This window comes from Gymnoscopelus braueri, assembly GCF_963280865.1.
Source record: "Gymnoscopelus braueri genome assembly, chromosome: 19".
NCBI lineage: Eukaryota > Metazoa > Chordata > Actinopteri > Myctophiformes > Myctophidae > Gymnoscopelus > Gymnoscopelus braueri.
In genome coordinates this window covers 31,315,635-31,336,703 of record NC_137621.1, presented here as the reverse complement: position 1 = coordinate 31,336,703, position 21,069 = coordinate 31,315,635, and the positions used below count along the sequence as shown (strand labels likewise).

The 21,069-nt window shown below is 42.3% G+C and overlaps 1 protein-coding gene across 1 annotated transcript in view; it reads left to right on the top strand.

The window, feature by feature from the left end:
• The window catches only part of LOC308074578 (otoferlin), a gene marked incomplete at its 3' end in the record, with an annotated part of 29,273 nt that extends 8,503 nt beyond the window's left edge, over positions 1-20,770 (top strand). The window contains exons 21-40 of the mRNA XM_080414075.1: positions 113-232; positions 526-687; positions 920-1,082; positions 1,622-1,695; positions 1,960-1,986; positions 2,290-2,418; positions 3,659-3,728; positions 5,017-5,123; positions 5,700-5,837; positions 6,022-6,153; positions 6,700-6,827; positions 6,978-7,148; positions 7,720-7,880; positions 9,007-9,149; positions 9,248-9,336; positions 9,720-9,818; positions 10,329-10,570; positions 10,880-11,058; positions 11,598-11,698; positions 20,590-20,770. Of these exons, the coding sequence (XP_080270201.1) occupies positions 113-232; positions 526-687; positions 920-1,082; positions 1,622-1,695; positions 1,960-1,986; positions 2,290-2,418; positions 3,659-3,728; positions 5,017-5,123; positions 5,700-5,837; positions 6,022-6,153; positions 6,700-6,827; positions 6,978-7,148; positions 7,720-7,880; positions 9,007-9,149; positions 9,248-9,336; positions 9,720-9,818; positions 10,329-10,570; positions 10,880-11,058; positions 11,598-11,698; positions 20,590-20,770 (2,616 nt within the window). The remainder of the gene's footprint in view (positions 1-112; positions 233-525; positions 688-919; positions 1,083-1,621; positions 1,696-1,959; positions 1,987-2,289; positions 2,419-3,658; positions 3,729-5,016; positions 5,124-5,699; positions 5,838-6,021; positions 6,154-6,699; positions 6,828-6,977; positions 7,149-7,719; positions 7,881-9,006; positions 9,150-9,247; positions 9,337-9,719; positions 9,819-10,328; positions 10,571-10,879; positions 11,059-11,597; positions 11,699-20,589) is intronic.
• Between the last annotated feature and the right edge of the window lie 299 nt (positions 20,771-21,069).

Here is a 21,069-nt window from a genome sequence, read left to right as displayed (position 1 = left end):
TGTTACAATACATTGTATATTATATTGTATCATGTTCAGGTTGACGTTGTGTCGAAAATTATCAAAACACATATTCCATTGTTTGTGATGCAAATTTTACTTTTTTCTTCAGATTGGTCCCAATGGGAAAGCTGACCTTCCGCCCATAGACGGTCCTACAGACATGGACCGCGGCCCAATCCTCCCGGTACCATTGGGCATCAGGCCAGTGCTTAGCAAGTACAGAATTGAGGTACTGACTAATTGACTTCCACTTTGCTCTCACATGAAACACAGATTTTCACTTATATGTAATACATCAGTTTGAGAAGATTTAGCAAGTTACTAGAATGAAACTCTGTTGTCAAGCAAAAACTGGTCATTTGTTTTCCTTTAAATGAATACAATGGTTGCAAATTTTCTCATTAATGCATGTGTATTTTGGGAATTACACAGTGAGTTGATGTTTCAATAGCCCATTGTTTTCCATGAACAACAACAAAATATTAGTGACTTTTAATCATTCTGAACGCTCCCCTTCTGCAGGTGTTGTTCTGGGGCCTGAGGGACCTTAAGAGAGTCAACTTGGCTCAGGTGGACCGGCCTCGTGTGGACATTGAATGTGCTGGGAAGGGCATCCAGTCTGCACTCATCAACGACTACAAGAAAAATCCCAACTTCAGCACACTTGTCAAGTCGTTTGAAGTGGTAACGTATTATGCAAATGATAAAAAATAATAATTCATGACTCATATTTTACGAGGTCTTTTTTAAAGAGGGATAGATAATAAACATAATGCTAAACAAATCAGTTTTGTTTATTGTTATTCATGCTGGTTCTAGCTTTCACAGCCAGGCCTTAGATTACTTTTGTTAAACAAAAAACATTGCCGTTCGGATCAAATAAAAATCCTTACCTCTGGGTCATTTTCCTTGTCAGGACTTGCCTGAGAATGAGTTGCTTCATCCACCACTGAACGTCCGAGTGGTGGACTGCAGGGCCTTTGGGCGCTACACCCTGGTTGGCTCCACTGCTGTCACCAACCTGCGCAAGTTCATCTACAAATCACCAGACAAGCAGACCAACAACTGGAACACCACAGGTAACCAACTCCAGTCATGCTATACTACCATAGAAATAAATCTATAGAATGGATATTTCCAATCATAGCAACGAAGACAAAGTATTCAATCCATGGGAGCGTAGGATGTCTCACGCTGACCTTTACTTCCCTGTAATTCCAGGGGAGTGGCGTTTGTTTGATGTGAAGATGGTTATAGTGGTTATATATAGTGTGCTTATGTACATCAGTATTGACTATTTAGTCAATATGAACGGATAGCATCAGGCCAATGGTGAAGTGAAACCCAAACATGCGTGTGGAAAAAAAGGTTAAGTGAGACTTGATCTGAGCACTTGATTGTGAAAATGTTGAGAGCAGTCTATCCCATGAACAGTACTGTAGCCTTGTGAATGTAAAATATATTTTGGAACAGTCTCATATTTCTGTGATGTGTTCATTTGTTTAGTATCTGATGTCTCAACTGGGCACTTAATTACAACATTGTGACCATAGATATAGGTATTGTTATAGTTACAGATGTGATTTAACAAGAGCCATTATTCTCTTTCCTACTTTAGATGAAATTGTGGTTGTCAGCATGGAACAAGAGGACAAAGTTAAGAAGATGGAAACTGTGGTCAGGCTAGACGGTGTACGTTACAACCAAGTCAGCCAAGTTGACTGACTGAATGAATGAATGAATGAACAACAACAAAAGAAGAGACATATACACTGGATTTATGCTGCTTTAGTTGCTATTACAGCAATGTTTTGACCCCAGTTGCTATACTTGTAGTTGTGGTCTATCTTAATTATGTTACCTTTTTCAAGTATTTTTATGTGCATATAAGCTCTTCAGAATTGCAAAAATACTATCAAATAATACATTACACAATCATGTGGGGTTTTTTTTCAGTGTGCAGATGCTGTGGTCAAAGTGGAGGTAAGAGTTAAAGTGCCTCTGATTATCTTGAGTGAAAGAATAAATCATAATTGAACAATTTAAGAAATTTCAAAAACATGAACGTCTTGCAAGGGAAGTAAGCTAGAGTTTGCCTTGCTATGCTGCTAACATGTAGAGAAGCCATAGAAATGAATAGTTGTTACGCTGTAAAATCCTAAGTGTTCATTTTTATTAACACTTAACTTAATGTATACATCCTCATGATTTATTAGTATTCGTTTTCAATTAGTTTCTTTACAATTGTACTTCTTCACAAGCTCTTACACATTGTCTGTATTAAAGGATGATGAAAAGGGGGGGAAAAAGAAGAAGAGAAAGAAGGGTGTTGAGGAGATGGAGGAAGATGAAGTTGATGAGAGCACGTTGGACTGGTGGTCCAAATACTTTGCCTCCATTGAAACTCTAACAGAGGTGAGAGGTGGTTTGATGTACAGTAGCACCATTTGTTACCATTGAATTTAAACAACAGCTGTATGAACCCAAATCTTTGAAGTTCTTAAAAAATGTACAAATGATGGCTAAGCGTATCCTATATTACATTGGAGAGATGAAAATCCATAATTTTCCCATGTCATTGTTTCGCACTAAACACAACAACAACATATCACATGTCACTAACAACACAAGCCACAACGCGCGCAATTCATTTACGGGTGGCGTAGGCTACTTTTCATTGCTCACCACACATTTGCCTCCTCGGAGCATAATTAATTGCGGCCAGCACAAACTCACAACATTACGGGTCCACCATGTTGACCGACCACCGCCGAGCGCAACCGAAACACCGCGAGCCGGACAACATTACGGATACACCATTTTGTTCCCTTTAGCGTGAGCACCGCCACCGACCACCGCCGAGCGAAACCGAAAGCAACACCACGCAGTCGCTATTGAAATCTCCCCACAACAACAACACACGCGACGCGACCACTTCGCTTCAACCCCCGCCGTTGCTTTCACTTTGCTCATGTCTTTCCATCACACCACACTCACGCTAATATGTCATGCACATCCCACACAAAACATTAAAACACGCCAGTGTCTCAACGCAGCCGCTCGGCAGTCTGGGTTAAAACGTTGGGGGCCGACAAGCAGACAGGTCAGTGTTGCCAGATGTGCGCCAGAAACAAGCAACCACCTTCATGAAAAAAAAAAAAACAGCCGAAGGGGTCTGCAATGTTTCACGGGGGTCCGCAATGTTTCGCGGGGGTCCCAAGACTCCCAGGGGGTCCGCGGACCCCCAGGGGGTCCACCATGTATTTTTTTTTTAATACATTTTTTAAAAAAACTTTTTTTGCCATTTTTTTCTGTGGACCGCTCACCCCCAACAGTCCTTGTATTCTTGTATTTGTTTTACTGAGGTTAAGGTTAGGAATACGTTTAGGGTTAGGCATAGTTCTACTGAGGTTACGTTTAGGAATAAGGTTAGGTTTAGGCATAGTTTTACAGAGGTTACGTTTAGGAATACCTGGTGGCGACTGTTCCGAGGTCACCGCATTTGACCCGGGGTGAGCGTGTTTTGGGCCGAGCGTTCTTGTATTCCTTCAAACATCATGCCTGTTCCCAAACACCTTGGTAGACCTGTGAGTTTGCAAGAAGAGTTCTTCTTAATAATGTAAGTTCAGTTAAGACTGACTGTCTGGTTCTACAGGTGCTCAAAGCACAAGAGGCAACTATGTCGGACACAGAGGAGAAGGAGGACATGGACATCGCAGATGGAGGTAAAACCAGATGAGGCCATCTATCAGACTAGAGTCAAATTTCAACTTCAAAATCATTCTTCACGTACTTTCATGTGCATTTGTAAGGCCTGGGTAAGATAACAGCTGCAAAGAGATCTTAGAAGTTAATAAGCGATTCATTTCATGAGGACAATTCATTTGATTCCTGTCATTCCTGTATTATACTACATGATTGATTGCCTAAAAGTTCACAATCTTTGTATTATCCCATGTGCTAAAACGCAGCACACGTGACGTGCTAAACACAGCACACCATTGTTAGATAAACAAAACACAAGTATTTGCAACTGCTGTTTACTCAGGTATGCACTGTCCCAGCCCCTTCCGATCAAACTGGTGCACGTGTTAGCTTGCAAATCCTATAGTAACCATGTGTACCCCCGGTCCATCGCAAGTCATGGTGCCAAGACTGTGTCTGTGTACAATGACATGAATCCTGATTTCCCCAATTGGGCAGCTCCCATTCTCTGTCTCAGACGCATATAAGCCACATGCCTGCCATGAAAGTTGTCATTTGGATTTTATGATAAAGCCAATATCATGAATAAAGGGATATACCATGTGTATGTATTATATATATATATATATATATATATATATATATATATATATATATATATATATAATACATACACACACACGGCTTTCTATATATATACACACACACACACACACACACACACACACACACACACACACACACACACACACACACACACACACACACACACACACACACACACACACACACACACACACACACACACACCTGTTACATTTCGGTAGCATGGAATCATCTATTTATAAATGTATAAATATATGATGCATGTTAATTTGTAAGTCAAATCAGTGGAGCACTCAGCGTGATACAGATAGATAGATAGATAGATAGATAGATAGATAGATAGATAGATAGATAGATAGATAGATAGATAGACTGAATGTTTCCCTGTGAATTGTAATGACAAGAACCAGACCTACTGTAGAGGTCTTTACTCTTTACCAAGGCTAGACCCAGTCTCCATGGCAAGTACACATCCTAGTGCTCCTACTGACCTATACTACTATAGTATATTGTACGGTAGACAGTTGGTTTGGCAACTTTCATGTGGAATTCATGTCCTGAGTGCTCTGCTCCCTTCCTTTGTTCCCCACCCCATCGCCTCCTCCTCTTCTTCTTCCTCCTCCTCCTCGTCGTTGTCGTCGTCGTCGTCGTCGTCATCCTCCTCCTCCCTTCCCTCTGCCCTCAATGCTAACCTGTACTCAGAGATCAATCCTGATGAATCTCGTGTAAAAGGCTCCAAGAAAAAGGGGAAAAAGAAGAAGGCAGCGGAACTGTCAGAGAAGAAGAAGCCAAAGATCGATGAGATGAAGGTATGACACGGGATGTACTTGGCACATCTCTGAATTTTGTTTCTCAAATATTTGTCAGTACCAGCTGGATTTGGATAAGTATATGGAGGTTGTTTTACATGCCTTCCTTTCCTCCTGCATTGATTACTATTATGTCATGTCAGTCACAAGCAGTCATCTCCATCCTGACTGCAGTTATTCCAATGTGCAGCTATTAGGCTCCTGACTGACACTACGAAGAGGGACTGCATCTCCCCTATACTGGCCTCTACTCACTTGCTACCCATTAAATATAGAAATTAGTTTAAAGTTTAATTATTTATTTTTAAAACAATGCATTACATGGTTTGGCACCACCACATTATAATACCCCCTCCCTACATGTCCAGGCCTGTCAGATCCTCTGACCAATTACTCTTGTCTATTCCTCGGTCTGGGTTCAAGTCCAAGTGCGATCGATCACGCTTTTCCACACTTTGAAATGTCTTTTTCCTCTCTATTAGCTGACTGACTTGAAAGCATTTTGTAAAAGCCAGAAGGTGATAGACCAGATGAAACTGTCTTTTCTGCTTTCTTTTTCTTTTTTGTGTGTGAAAGGTGTATCCTAAGGAACTGGAGAGTGAATATGATAACTTTGAGGACTGGCTCCACACTTTCCTCCTGTTCAGGGGAAAGGGAGGGGAGGATGAGGATCATAACATGACCGATGAGGACAGGATTATCGGAAAGTTTAAAGTAAGAATGGACAGAGTGGGATTATATGCACTGCAGTACACAAGTTGTTTGTACATATAACTTGCTACAATATATTGCATCATATACAATACAGTAAGTCAGTATATGTTGAATTAGATTGAAGTTACATTTGAAGACCTTTTCCAAAATGAGATGTTTGTATGGCTTTGGTTCTATGTCTCAGGGCTCACTGTGCATGTACAAAGTGTCAGATGATATGTCCAGAGAGATGGGATATGAGAGCAGCATGGGTATGTTCCAGAACATCCCTAACAATGACGCAGTCAATGTCCTCGTCCGCGTCTATGTCATCAGGGTAGGTGTTATGCTCTAGTCTACACTGTACCGAATTCTAATCTTTGCAAATGTAAGTATGATAGTTACTATAGTACATTGTGAATGCCGGTTTCTCAGATTATAACACACTGAAGGACACACAGATCAATTTCAAATGATCAATCTAGTGATACATACTATAGTTATAGGTACTTTCTATCTTTATGTTTATGTTTTGTATTTATTTTCGAGAACTTACTGTATACCTTTCAAGCCGGGAACCCCTTTTGGGGTTCTTGTTGCTATGTGACAGTATATAGCAACAGATTTTGTTTGTAATTTTTTAATAAATATTTGACGTTTTTCAGAAAACTTAGGTCAGGATTTAGAAGGCGTTTTTAAAATAGGCCTCAGGTCTAAATGGGTTAAGTGTAATGCGCCAACCTCACAGAGACAAATTCCTTGTATGTGCAAACATACCTGGCAATAGAAGAATAGTATCAGAGTTTTACCTGGTGCATAACAATAATCAAAGCTTGGGCCAAGCTCCGAATGTGTCAATTCACATGTTATTTCCTTTTGACAGGCCACTGATCTGCATCCAGCAGACATAAATGGGAAAGCTGACCCATACATTGCAATCAAACTGGGAAAGACAGAGATCAAAGACAAAGAGAACTACCTCTCGAAGCAACTGAACCCATTGTTTGGCAAGTAAGTAGGGAAAATCTGCATTTCTGACAGTGCCTCATGGTGTGCGGGTCCATTTGGTTGCACGTGTACACTTTGAGAGTTAAATGAACTCTGAGGATCTTACAGTGATAGAGCAACATAAGTTGACCCCTTTTCCCCCCCTCCCATCAGATCATTTGACATTGAGGCCACATTCCCGATGGATTCCACACTAACGGTGTCAATTTATGACTGGGACCTGGTGGGGACAGACGATCTCATTGGAGAAACGAAACTTGACCTTGAGAACCGCTACTACAGCAAGTACAGGCCCGTGTGTGGTCTTTCACAGAACTACTCCATGTAAGAATCACATAAGGATTTCACTGTGGCAGCGTATGCGAGACAGGGATCAATTAGTACAGTTGCAAATCATTCTTAGGGTTTGTGTGAATAATGGATGGGTGCTCTTTGCTGGGTCAGTATAATTGAGATGTGTCAGTCACTGTAAGTCAGAAGTCAGTCATTCCTCTTAACCCGACTATGATTAAACAAACCATAGAAAGTATTTGCCAATACGATTTGGCCTAGATCTGGTATATACCCTTCTCCGTGAGATCCATACACTGTATAGGTTTTGTCTGGATGAAATTACTTGTAAGTTATTCTATTAACCACTTTCAAGCTGATGTCCCTGTTTTGGGTATGTCATTATGGGGGAAATTTTCAAAACTATGGAAAACAAAAATATATTTTCAAAAGTTTTCACAATTATAAAAAAAAATTAGCAGATCTACAACGTGCTGCGATGTGACAGATTATAGGCTTGTTGATCGCCTATTCTTGCTTTTTTTTGTGTGTGACACCATCATACAACGAAGTGTAAACTAGGGCTTAAGTGGTTGACTCTCACTGCTTCTGTTTATGTCTACAGTCATGGTTACAATGTTTGGCGGGACCCTCTGAAGCCCACACAGATCCTGGCTAAGCTATGTAAGGATGGCAAGGTGGACGGGCCTCACTATGGCCCAGGAGGAAGGGTGAAGGTGGCCAACCGGGTCTTCATGGCTCCCACTGAGATAGAGGATGAAAACGGTATGCATTGCATTCATTGGCACCGGTTTGTATCTTCCATTCAATGACACAGAATACATGCAAAGCTAAAAGTCAGTTTTTATGGTGTGGCTATGTAAGAGGCGAGCCGTCTAGAAATGGGACTGTCTGTGAGTCTGTCTGTCAGTGTATGTCCGGGTATAATCTCACAAACTGCTGCTGGACTGCGATCAGCGCCTAATTTCTTGTGCACACTGCCAGTTTGCCAATGAAGTTCACATAATGTTTTATATGTAGTATATTTTTTATTCTTTAAAGTCCCATTGTGTACCATTCATTTTAGTGGCCTTTTTTGGCGACATCTCTGGTAGTTGGAACTGCGATTTATACATTGACCAAGTGGCAGGGGCCAGGGCCGGACTGGGACCAAAATTCGGCCCTGGCATTTTGGCCCAGACCGGCCCAGCAGACACTCTACCGCAATTTTCCGCACACACGCGCTTTACACGCGGCCGACCCCTCCAGCCTCAAGCCAGATCTCCTAGCCTTCCCAATTGTCAGGGACATTACCGTAACTAATAATTGGGCCGTGCAACCCGGAAATGAACAGGAGCAAAAATATTTTAAAAAATTATATATATATATATATATATATATTTTTTTTTTGTGGCCCAGTGGCCCAGTGGCCCACCGGGCATATGCATGGTATGCAATATGGCCAGTCCGCCCCTGGCAGGGGCAGACACTTGCGACTAAAATTGTCTTTAGAGAAGTCAAAAAACAGATTCATGTGTAATGGTTATTGTGAAAAATCTACCAGTGAATGATTATATACATTTTTGTTTGAAAATGCCACAGTATGACTTTAATCTTATGATTGCAGTCAATGCTTTAATTCGCCACCTTGCCTAATTACTGTATGGAGTCGTATGTCAGACATATGTCATAGATGACTGACGTCACAGACTGCCCACATGAAGTACGAGGTTTCTTGTTTACATTAAGTAGGTCTGTAAACAGCCGTTAAGTGTGGCTGACATTGGATTTAAGAAGTTCAAGCAAAGTCCTTCCCCCAAAAAAAATTATGAGAGGTGACAACTTTGACTTTTAAATATCTCTAAAATACTCCAATTTAAGTCTGTGCTCAACATCTGGTGATTTTGATCAGGTCTGAAGAAGCAGACAGACGAGCACCTGGCCCTCACCGCGTTGAAGCACTGGGAGCACATCCCACGAGTGGGATGCAAACTGATCCCAGAACACGTGGAGACTAGACCACTCCTCCATCCAGATAAACCTGGGCTTGAACAAGTATGTCATTCATGCTAACGACACCCCAATAATGTATTCATGTTTGACTAAATAAATGTGCTTGCATGTTTAACAAGTGTTTTTCTTGTTGTTTGTAGGGGAGAATTGAGATGTGGGTGGACATGTTCCCTAAAGATATTACTGCTCCTGGACCAGCACTTGATATTGCTCCAAGGAAACCAAAGAAGTGTGTTCTCTATTCAGACTTGTGTGAAGCTATAGATTACTTTTGTTCTGCTTTGATGCTTGTTTAAGGTGAGGTCACTTAGAGCAATGATATACAGTGTATGAGTGCCACAAAGTTAAGACACAGTATTTGAATGGTACCGTTCCATACTATACTGGGATTCGAAACTTAACTGAAATGTACTGATGTGGTAAACCCCATCCATCTAGTATTTCAAGCAGGCTAAGATCAAGGCTGAGGGTTGTTTGCACATATCATGCCAAGAATACTGTTTGTGTCTCCACAGTTTTTGTTTTCGTTATCTGTTTCACGACCACTCATATCATTAACTAATAACCTGTCCTATGTTGTTTGCATGACTATTCCTTTTCCCCTGTTTCCAGGTTTGAACTGAGAGTGATCATCTGGAACACAGATGAGGTTGTTCTTGAGGATGATGACATCTTCACAGGCGAAAAGTCAAGTGATATCTTTGTGCGAGGGTAAATAGTCTCTATTCTATGATCTGGAATACAGCATAATTGATGGGTTCATGAGTTTGACACACAGCAGTGGAATAGGTACATCTAACGTTAAATGACTAAAGATGTGGGCCTAATCACTAGGCCCTAATAGAAAGCGATGACAACCCACCACAATATTATTTCCCCAAATACAGTGTAATGCTGCTGCACCAAACAAATATTTTTTCGCCAATTAGACATGACTGTCATGGACACTGATGCATTAGTCAAACTTGCACATTGTCAGCGGAATATTGTGACATCAGGAATTCACATTACTGTGGAGTCGTTTGTGCCTGCATAGATTTATAAGAAAACACTGTGCTGGCTAGTTATCGGCTGAGGGAGATATATGGCAAATCATAACATCTGGAACAGTAGCCATGGAGATTTGTGTCTGATTGTGTAGCATAGGCAAATTCTCTCTGATTTTGACGCACTAATCATCTACACCTAAAACATCTTTCTACACCCCACGAACTTCAACAGTTGGTTGAAAGGACAGCAGGAGGACAAACAGGATACAGATGTCCACTACCACTCCATCACAGGAGAGGGTAACTTCAACTGGCGCTTCGTCTACCCCTTCGACTACCTCATGGCTGAGGAGAAGATCGTCATCTCCAAAAAGGAGTCCATGTTCGCGTGGGATGAGACCGAGTACAAGATCCCAGCCCGTCTCAATCTACAAGTGTGGGACGCTGACCATTTCTCTGCTGATGACTTCTTAGGTGCTGTGGTCCATTGGTTACTGTATTCACTATTAACAGCACAAAATGAATGTATTAGCAGTGGTATTTTCTACCAGTTTAGGTATGAACCCTTGGTTTACAAAATCACACCTTTACTCGCTGGAACATTTTATTGAATGATTTTGTGAGGGGAATTTCAGTTAATAATTCAAATATATATATATTGTGTTTTGGAAAAGAGCTTGTTGTTTTCTGTTAAAAAAAATAGTTCATAGTCACTGTGCTATTTATGTTATATTTATCTCCTATGAAGTTTCCATAGAATAATTAAATGAGTGTTTTTTGTAGGTGCGATTGAACTGGACCTGAACCGGTTCCCCCGTGGTGCTAAGACTCCGAAGCAGTGCAGCCTGGACATGGTGACCAATGAATCAGAGATGCCCATGGTCTCCATCTTCAAACAGAAGAGGATCAAAGGCTGGTGGCCTTTTGTGGCCAGAGATGAAAATGATGAATTTGAGATGACGGTAAATTCTCTCTCAATAACATTCCACCAAACTCCTGGTCATGGTTTTACCAAATTGAGCCATCCACCTGTGAAAAGAGTTTGTAACAGTTTCACAAATCCTTGATAGTGGATCATGGATGACAGGATGTATTCTGCAACCATACCGGTTTTCAGTAGGCCTATTGCTGCTGATTGAACTCCCACTTCCGTCACTAAATGAAAATAAAATGTCCTGAATTGTGAGGGTTTTTTCTTGTAACTGACTTAGATTTCAGAATTATCAGGGTTTTTTCCCTCACAATTGCTACTTTATATCCCACAATTCAGAACTTTTTATTCTCTATTTATACTCCATATCTCACAATTACACCATCTGGCTTGTTGGCAAACGATCCTGACAGTCCACTGTGCCCAATTGTCAATGGTCCATTATAAACCTAACATTAACCTTAACCTTAACCCTAACCTAACATGTTGGACTATTGAGAGACGTTACTCCCTGTTAGCACTTGTTGAGTGCACTCTGTACTGCATTGAATTAAGCAATCGCTTTTACAGGGAAAGGTGGAAGCAGAGCTGCACCTGTTGACAGGGGAGGAAGCCGAAAAGAGTCCAGCCGGTGACGGACGCAACGAGCCAGACCAGCTAGAGAAACCTAAGTATGCAGGATGTTCTCCCATTACATTCTCCTCACCGTCTACACCTTTTACAATATTCATTCTTTCCGACTATCAGTTTTCAAAAGACATTATTTGCACTAATTAATTCTTCCTTTTAAACTCCGCTCCAAAGTTATACATAATGCATACACATGGACATGGACAAACACCCCAGTGCATATGCACACATATCTATATACTGTATGCTTGTACGCACTAGGGCTTTCACCAACTAGTCTAACCACTAGTCGACCTTGTTGGTACTAGCCGAATAGTTGAAAAAACAAATTTTAATGCCATAGTAATGGCCCATCTTACTATTATTATTATCCTCCTGACTTTATTTTTTATCAAAAGGGGGTCAAAAGTATGCCCAATAAAAGCCTATTATTGGGCAATGGGGATCCTTGGAGACGGTGCTGTGGTGCTGTGCTGCTGTGCCAGAAGCGCTTCCCTTAAAACGCCATAAAAATAAGGGCAGGAGGATAATTATAATAGTAATATAGTAGTAGGATGGCATTAAAACAATGCCCCCCCTAAAAAAAATAAAGAATTAATGTAAATTTCCAGACTACCACTGGGTCAAATTGGTCGACCTGTAAAAATCTCTAGTCGTGAAAGCCCTAGTACGCACATGCTTTTTCATCAAGTCCAGTTGCAGAGTGTTTGTTATCAAGGAATTCAACTCCAAATACAATATACGCCCCTAAAATAACATAATTCATTAAATAAACTTAATTAATTATAAACATAACAAATATCGTAAAGTCTCTACCAAAGGTATTAAAAAGAAATAAACTTAAACAGGTTTTTCTAAACGGCATTAAAGAAAACTAAATGAAATAAATCTGAAAGACTTCAATAAGAATTTCTTACAACCTACAACAACTTCTGGACTTTTACCTACGATCTTCTTACTTTACATGGTAAGTTGCTGTTTCTCTGTGTCTTTTACTTAGGCTACTAATGCAAAGTATCTTTTGAATTTTCCAGAATTTATTGTTTGTCTTTCTTGCTTTCTACTTACTGTAACAAGATTACATTTGCATAGCCAACATTTCCAAAGCAATACTGTATGTATATAGTTTATACTGTATATGTAATCAGAATAAAATCAGTATTGTTAATCTCTGTGTTCCTGTTCCACCAGCCGCCCAGACACCAGTCTTCTGTGGTTCCTCGCTCCATACAAGGCCATAAAAAATTTGATCTGCACTCAGTACAAATGGCTGACCATCAAGATATTGACCGCACTCCTGTTTCTGGCAATTTTGGCTGTTTTCCTCTACAGCATGCCTGGTTACATGGTCAAGAAAATGCTGGGAGCTTGAGGTGTTACTTAAAGATACAGTACCTCCTTAGAACGTTCCAGGACTATCTGCAACTAGATGGCTTCAAACTAGATCTTACCTATCCAACCCATGAATAGTCTGTTGCTACCATTCACATTTTTAAACCTAAAAGAGAGAGACAACTTGTGGATTTTGGTACACCATGATACAAGTCAGTCTCAGTTATTAATTTGTTTTTGTGGTGTGTTCGTCAAAATTCAATTTTTAATCATTTGACTAGCCTATGATGCTGGAGTAGAGTAACGTGTGACAAATATCCATCAGGTATTTTTAATTGTGCAGGTGTTTGAGCTGAAGATGAAAGAAATATCCGCAATTGAAAAGTATAATTATGAGGATGAAAACAGTGACACTGAAGATCCCTTTGTATATTCCAAAATCAACAATATGGAGTTTGTTCTGAAGAAGGAAGAAGAAACCATTGGAAGAGCAACTCAAAATCACTTCAGAAAGGCAAAGGAAACCAAGGGGAATCCATCATGGCTGCAAAGAAAACTCCAAGAAAATATCCATTCCAGAGAGGACGCAAGATCTATAGTATAATGAGTAGAGGTGCATGCACAACAAGATATAGTGGGCAGGAGGAGTTTGGAATTTAAGAGGAAATACATCTAGATGGTTATCTCTCATCAGCATGGAACAACGGTCAAAGATTAAAAAAAAAAAAAAAAAAAAAAAAACGAATACGTTCTGGAAGACGAGAAGATGAGAAAAGTGATGGAAATGCTAAACTGTGGAGGAAGAAGGGGATGGCGGCGCAAGATCCTCCGCTCTTAATAATAGTGGTGGGAACATGGCATACTTGTACCTGGGTGCACCTGAAACCGAGATAAGCAACAGTCGAATGAGGAGAGCATATACTGAAGAGCACTATGCAGATATTGTGTTTACCAATATTGAGGTAATGGTCAGCCAACTCATCGGATGGATATGTACAACGGCCCACAACATACAAACATAAACATGGGGATCATAAAAAAGAAGAAGTCAGTCTACTTATTAAACCTTATTTATCATGTTTTTCACAAAGAAACTGAGGTCAAATATCTACACCAGTGGCTTGGCAGAACATCTCAAAGGAACAGCCCCCATCTGGTCACACTGCACCCAACGAACACCACTGACTATTCAATAAAATACAGTGATTTGGTGGTGTGGATTCTCTGGTTTTGAATTGCTATGTTTTTCTTTAACCATATACCATTTGAAGTCATTTATTTTGCCTGTATACAGAAATTCTAATTTGTATCAACTTGCTCACTGGTCTTGCATAATATGACATGGATTTGTTTGAATAACAAAAAACGTCTTTCCATACCACCACGTTGTAAGTGATTGACAGAAGGGGGAAATCTGTAGTCTTTATGTGCGAGTCGAGAAGAGAGAGAAACCACATTGTTTTTAAATTTGTGAATAAACATTATGAACCTCGAACTTCTCTAATACCCTTAAGTGTCTGCCCTCATGTTTTCTGTCTTGGAATGACTAACAAGAAGTTGGAAGGGCACTGGATTTGTCTTACAATCAGGCATAAGCAGCAAGGACCCTTCAGACAGCAAGGGCCCCCAACTAAGCATGGAATACATTTTTCTTCACGGTTATTTTACTCAACCACATGTTTGGCTGCGTGGCCTTAACATAGATACCAATTCCAAAGGAATCCAGTTTCAGGTGGTCTCCATATATGGGCATATTAAGTTTGTGATGAACAAGTTTGTGATGTAACATCTACATTTGGACAGAATTTTTACCAGCTCGCTAGAGCTGGTCAAGTAAGACCCTAAGGAATGTGGGCGTTTCCTTAAAAATGGGGGTGTGCCCTTAAATTTCTATATATACCCCACAGGTGAAAGGGGCGTGGCTTTAAGGGAAGGGGGCGTGGCTTTAAACAACACTAAAAAGGACTAGGACACCATCTGGTGGCCAAAGAAATTAACTACAGATTTTAAAGTTGAAACATTATTCATTAATAACAATGAAATTCGCTATGTCTCTGAAACAGTGTTCAAAGGAGTTGCATATGTTATTTAATACTGCAGTGTTTATTGTTTAGCTTGCCCAAGTTAGTATAAATTTTGACTGTCATTTAAAAAAAAAGAATTGCACTGTGAGGAGTGCTGACCAAATCCAACCACAGAGTCACTTGAATTGCATTATTGGGGGGAAACTTAACAAAGGTAGGAAGGGGAAAACAACAACATAAATTCTTCCCGGATTGGAGTATTTCAATAAGAGCTTTTTAGTCCACGAAGTGCCCTATGGTGCCTAGGAAAGAGAGTAGAAATCAGAATTAGTTCTATTCAGTCTTAAACAACCCATATAAGGAATGTTGGAGTGTGTTTTGCTTACCGCCCAAGCCTGCGTCCATTCACCAAGGGAGTGAGTTTCATCTGAGGAGAGGTTCAGCAAACATTTTTAGGGCTGGGCTGATCAGACTAGGGCTGTCACACAAGGCGAGCCCTCTGCTTGCCTTGGTGGAGACGCCAATTAGCTCAGGCCCCAAGCGACACTCCACATATCACCCCCCTAAGCTCGCCGCCTGGGTCGGGAGCTTCTGTTTCTTGGTCTTCATATAAGCGGGATAGAGCGTCCGCATTCTCTTGTTACTCTTATGTTATTTATATGTGTGTAATCTCGGCATCATTGTAAATGAGGGTCTCCCTCAATTGATCTCTCAGAGAATCTTAAATAAAGGTTGTATGAATTCTTGATGGCCCTGCCTGGTCTGTGCTCCACCTTGAACCTATAGTCCTGCAAATCTAAACCAGCGGGTTACTCTTGCATTCCGGTCTTTACTGGTTGCCATCTACTTTAGAGGCGCATGATCAGTCACTAGGGTAAATTCCCGTCCCCACAGGTAATACCTCAGGTGATGAACGGCCCACTTCATGGCTAAACATTCTTTCTCCACAGTGGAGTAGTTACGTTCATGTTTTAGGAGCTTGCGGCTAATGTACGTTATCGGGTGTTCTCCTCCATTGATCACCTGAGACAGCACAGCTCCCACCCCGGTTCTGGACGTGTCCGTTTGCAGGACGAAGGGCTTCTTGAAATCAGGGGCTGCCAGGACCGGTCCCTCACATAGGGCCTGTCACAGCTTCTGGAAAGCGGCATCTGTTACCTCAGTCCACTGGACGGTTGTGGGTCAAATCGTGTGAAGGCACTGCAATAGTGGCATAATTGGATAATATGAAACCAGACCTAGGAACGATTTTACCTGTTTCTTAGTCGCTGGTCTGGGCCAGTTTTGAATCCTTTCCACCTTTCGGGCCTGCGGCTTCACACACCCCCGGCCTATGGTGTAACCCAGGTAATCAGTCTCTCCCAGGACCATTCAACACTTCTTTGCCTTGGCCTGGCGGAGAGCCCCCAACACGGCTTCTAGATACCTCAGATGGTCTGTCCAGGTGGGGCTGTGAATGACTATGTCATCCAGGTAGGCAGTGGCATACAGGTGGTGTGGCCGAAGGATCCGGTCCATCATCCGCTGGAACGTAGCCAGGGCGCCGTGGACCCCGAATGGAAGGACGGTGTATTGATACAGACCCTCAGGTGTGGAAAAGGCTTTATTTGGTTTCGCCCGTACGGTTACGGGCACCTGCCTGTAGCCTTTTGTGAGGTCGAGGGTGCTGACAAACCGGGCGGGTCCCAGTCACTCACAGCTTCACGGCGAGCTTCCGGGATACGGTACGGTCGCTGTCTCACCACAGTCCCTGGAGGAGTCTGGATGTCATGTTCCATGACTGTCGTTCGGCCTGGTAACTCTGAGAACACATCTCGACTCTGGTCCTGGAGCTCCCGAAGATCCTGCTGCTGGGACGGGGAGAGCTCTTTCCCTATAACAACGGGGGCTGGTTCCTGAGGAGAGACAGATGTTAACAGGGCCGGACAAGGAGGGGCCTCTGCGGCCAGCCACTTCTTCAGTATATTTACGTGATATATTTGATGGTCCTTCCGCCGGCCCAGCTGCCTTACCTTGTAGTTTATAGGTCCAACTTTCTCCTCAACTTCGTAGGGCCCTTGCCATTTAGCCAGAAACTTGCACTCATGGCTTGGTACCAATACCAGTACCTGCTCCCCCACCTTAAACTCTCGGATCCGGGCGCCTCTATTGTAGGTTCGAGCCTGGTCTGCCTGGGCCTTTTGCATGTATTGTGTTCCCGAACCATGGGCCACACCCTCCTCATCCAGCCCTGCATCTGCTCCACGTGGTCGATGATGCTGCAATGAGGGGACGGCAACACTCTGTAAATTTACACTTTAGGCACCAACAACTGTTCGACATTGTCCTCCCCCCCCTCAGTTCTTACCCCACGGTACAATAGGCTATTTTTAACCATGAAATGTGGTGAGTGAAGTACACTCACCCCCTCGCACAGCTGTCCATCTACCGCTGACACACTCTGTTCCAGGTTGGGGTCGGACCACTGGGCACTGCCAAACTTCCCCGGTGTCCTGGACTCAGGGTTCTCCAACTAGGGAAACTCAGAGAACGGCCCTGAGGACTAGTCCGTCGCTTCGGCATGGCCTTGCGTTCTCGCCCTGTCGACGTCAGCGCCGTTCCTCCCTCCCTCACTGCCGGTGCCGTCACCCCCGGAGCTCTCACTCAGTGGACCCTCTGCGTCACCTGGGAACGCTGGGTAGGCAGGTAGAGGACGTCGTCTCGTTCGGCGGATTCGTCCATGTCTGGGCCGTCGGGTCTCTCGACGCCTCCCTGCCGTCCAGTACCGTTTGAACAAGACACAGTCGGTGCCGATGAGCAGGGGCACCGGCAGCTGGGGAATCACACCAGCTTGGATAGTGGCATCTCACTTCGGAGTCTGTATGTGGAGGTGTGTGGTTGGATCCAAGCGCACATCCCCATGAACACAGGTCACCGGCACTGTTGTGGCATCTACTTTGTCCACCAGGTCTGCCCGGACCAGAGTGATGGCGCTGCCTGAATCCAACAGGGCACAGGTGTCTTGGCCCTCCACCTTCACTGGCAGTGTTGCCTTTTGGACCTCCTCATGAGCCCAGCAGGATGTCACGAACAGGCTGGGCCGGGGCGCTTCAGAACTGACAGCGGACGCCATCGTGACGTCCTTATCGGGACAGGACCTGAAGGCGTGGAGGGAGAGATGAGTTGTACCATCAGCTGTGATACCTCTGGGCCCGGGCTGGCAGACTGTAACCCTGGCGGGAGAAGATGGCTGTCTTCAACTTGGTGTAGTCTCTCGCGTCTGCCAGGGCGAGGTCTCGGGAGGCCCGTTGAGCTTTTCTGCTCAAAAACGGAGCCATGTTCCCGGCCCAGCCGGCTGGTGGCCATTTCTCTCTGGTAGTGCGTGCGAACAACTCTAGATAGGCCTCCACGTCATCCTCAGGCGTGAGTTTGGTAAGCACCTCACTGGGTGCTCTTGAGGCATTGACATCTCTCTCAAACTTCTTGCACAGTTCTTGTACTGCCGTCTGTAGATCCGATTGGCTCTTTAACAGGGCCGTGAGCGCAACAGCATGTTCCATGTTTCCCCCCGGGTCGGTGATGATCAGCACTTACCCGTATTCTCCACCATTTTGTGAGGAGTAATGACCAAAACCAACCACAGAGTCACTTGAATAGTTGAATTGCATAAATATAGCAGTCTTTTATTGAGGGGAAACTTAACAAAGGTAGGTAGGGGAAAACAACAATATAAATTCCTTCCAGATTGGGGTATTTCAATAAGAGCTTTTTAGTCCACAAAGTGCCCTATGGTGCCTAGGGAAGAGAGTAGAATCCACAATTAGTTCCATTTAGTCTTAAACAACCCATATAAGGATAAATGTTGGTGATCGGTGGTGGTGGTTTAGTTTGGTCCTGTACGGTTGAAGCCCTTTACTTCCTGAGTCTGCGCTTGTCTTCTGCAGCATGCGGAGGTCAATGTCATACAGAACATCGCCAGACAAGTTTTCTCCAAGTCGCCCTTTTGGTTACTGTGTCTTCCCAGGTGTTAAGGTCTAGGAATATAGGACTTGTTTTGGAAGGTGAGAGTCAGATATATCGATGACATGGCCAGTCCATCTGAGCTGGTGTTTCGGGCGATGGTGGCAGTGATGATGGAGATATCACCTTCCTCCAGGGTGCTGGTGTTGGTGCGTCTATCTTCCCAGCTGATCTTGAGGATTTTTCAGAGGCCCCTCTGATGATGTGCCTCCAGTGCCTTCCAGTACCTGCTATACGTGGTGCAGGTTTCTGATCTGTACAGTAGGGTGGGCACTGGGCAGGACTAATGCGTTGTAAACCAGGATTTTGGTCCTGGCCAGGAGGTCATGGTTCTCGAAGACCCTTTATCTCAGTTTTGTCAGTGTATTTCATCATCGATGACAGCTTTGGAGGACAGGAGGCTGCCTAGATATGTGGAGTGGTCCACATTTTCCAGGAGGTCACTGGTCACTTATGTGTCCGTCACAAATAAAGGTTCTTTAGACCTGCAAGCCCATATAACACTGCAAAGCACAAGGCAGCTATACGAGGCGAGAGCTCTTCTGCAGATTAAATTGACAAAATATTTTGTACAGCAGCAGTGGTGGAAAAAGTATTCAAATGTTTTACTTAAGTAAAAGTATTAATACTGCAATGTAGAAGTACTCTGTTACAAGTAAAAAAGTTACAAGAGTAAAAGTACAAAATAATTGGTATCAAAATGTACTTAAAGTACCAAAAGTAGAAAGTACTCATTATGCAGAAGGTCTCATTTCACAAGTTTTCAAATGTATAAAATGTATACAAATCTTTTGAAAATAGCACATCTACAAGCTCTGAGCTTCTAGATCAGCTATTTTCAAAAGGCCGAAATGTATATAGTGTAGGGCTGAAGTGGGTAATTTATGTGTTGTAATAACAATCAAAATCTACAAAGTAACTAGCAACTAAAGTTTTCAAATAATTGTAGTGGAGTAAAAGTATAATATTTGCCTCTGAGACGTAGTGGAGTAAAAGTAAAAGTACTGAAATACTCCAGTAAAGTTAAAATACCTCACAATTGTACTTAAGTACAGTACTTGAGTAAATGTACTTTACACCACTGCAAAGCAGAAGATATGGTGGTTTGAACAATGGGCTACCTCTCTTTTTCTAAGATAAGCCTAAGACTTAAGAGACAGAGATGTTATTTTATTTTGTTACAAAGCTGTATATTCATACAGAAGTCAAGAGGCATACTTTTAATAAATACACACAACTATTATAGAGTATATTTGAGTAAACTATGTGACTGATTTATTTTGTGTGTGTGTGTATATATATATATATATATATATATATATATATATATATATATATATATATATATATATATATATATATATATATATATATTCGCGCCGGATAGAGTGTCCTCTTTTTGGGGATTCAGAATATGGTCACCCTAACTATAGCCTACACCAGTACACCATATTAATATTATACTATATGCTAGGCGATGCTATGCTATGCTATGCTATGCTATGCTTTGTCACACTGCACTATTTTGGATTATTGAATAACTAATGACTGCTTTTTAAATGTGTTGTCTACACCAGTCGTCCAGATATTGCCATGCTGTGGTTCCTCATTCCCTTCAAGGCAGCAAAAAACCTGCTCTGCAACCAGTACAGGTGGCTGACCATCAAGATCGTCTGTGCTCTCCTGCTGTTGGCTATCTTGGGATTGTTCGTCTACAACATGCCTGGATACATGGTGAAGAAAATGCTGGGGGCTTGATGTATTCTGGTAAATGTGTTTCTTCATACATATTTTCCTGGTATTTTGCTTTGTCATGTTGGAATTTAGCACTATACCTGACAATAACATGGGCTTAGGTTAATGACAGCAGACCTACAGCATACTGTAAAAGAGTGTTTCATTAGTGACATCTTCATTTCTTGAAAACATTTTTGCCATTGAACAAACACATCCTGATATTGAAAATATTATTGGAAAGGCAAAACAATAGGGAATCTTTATTTTTCTGGCTGTAAGTGTAACCTTTCGTCTTTTTTCTTTTTGTCAGGAAAATGACA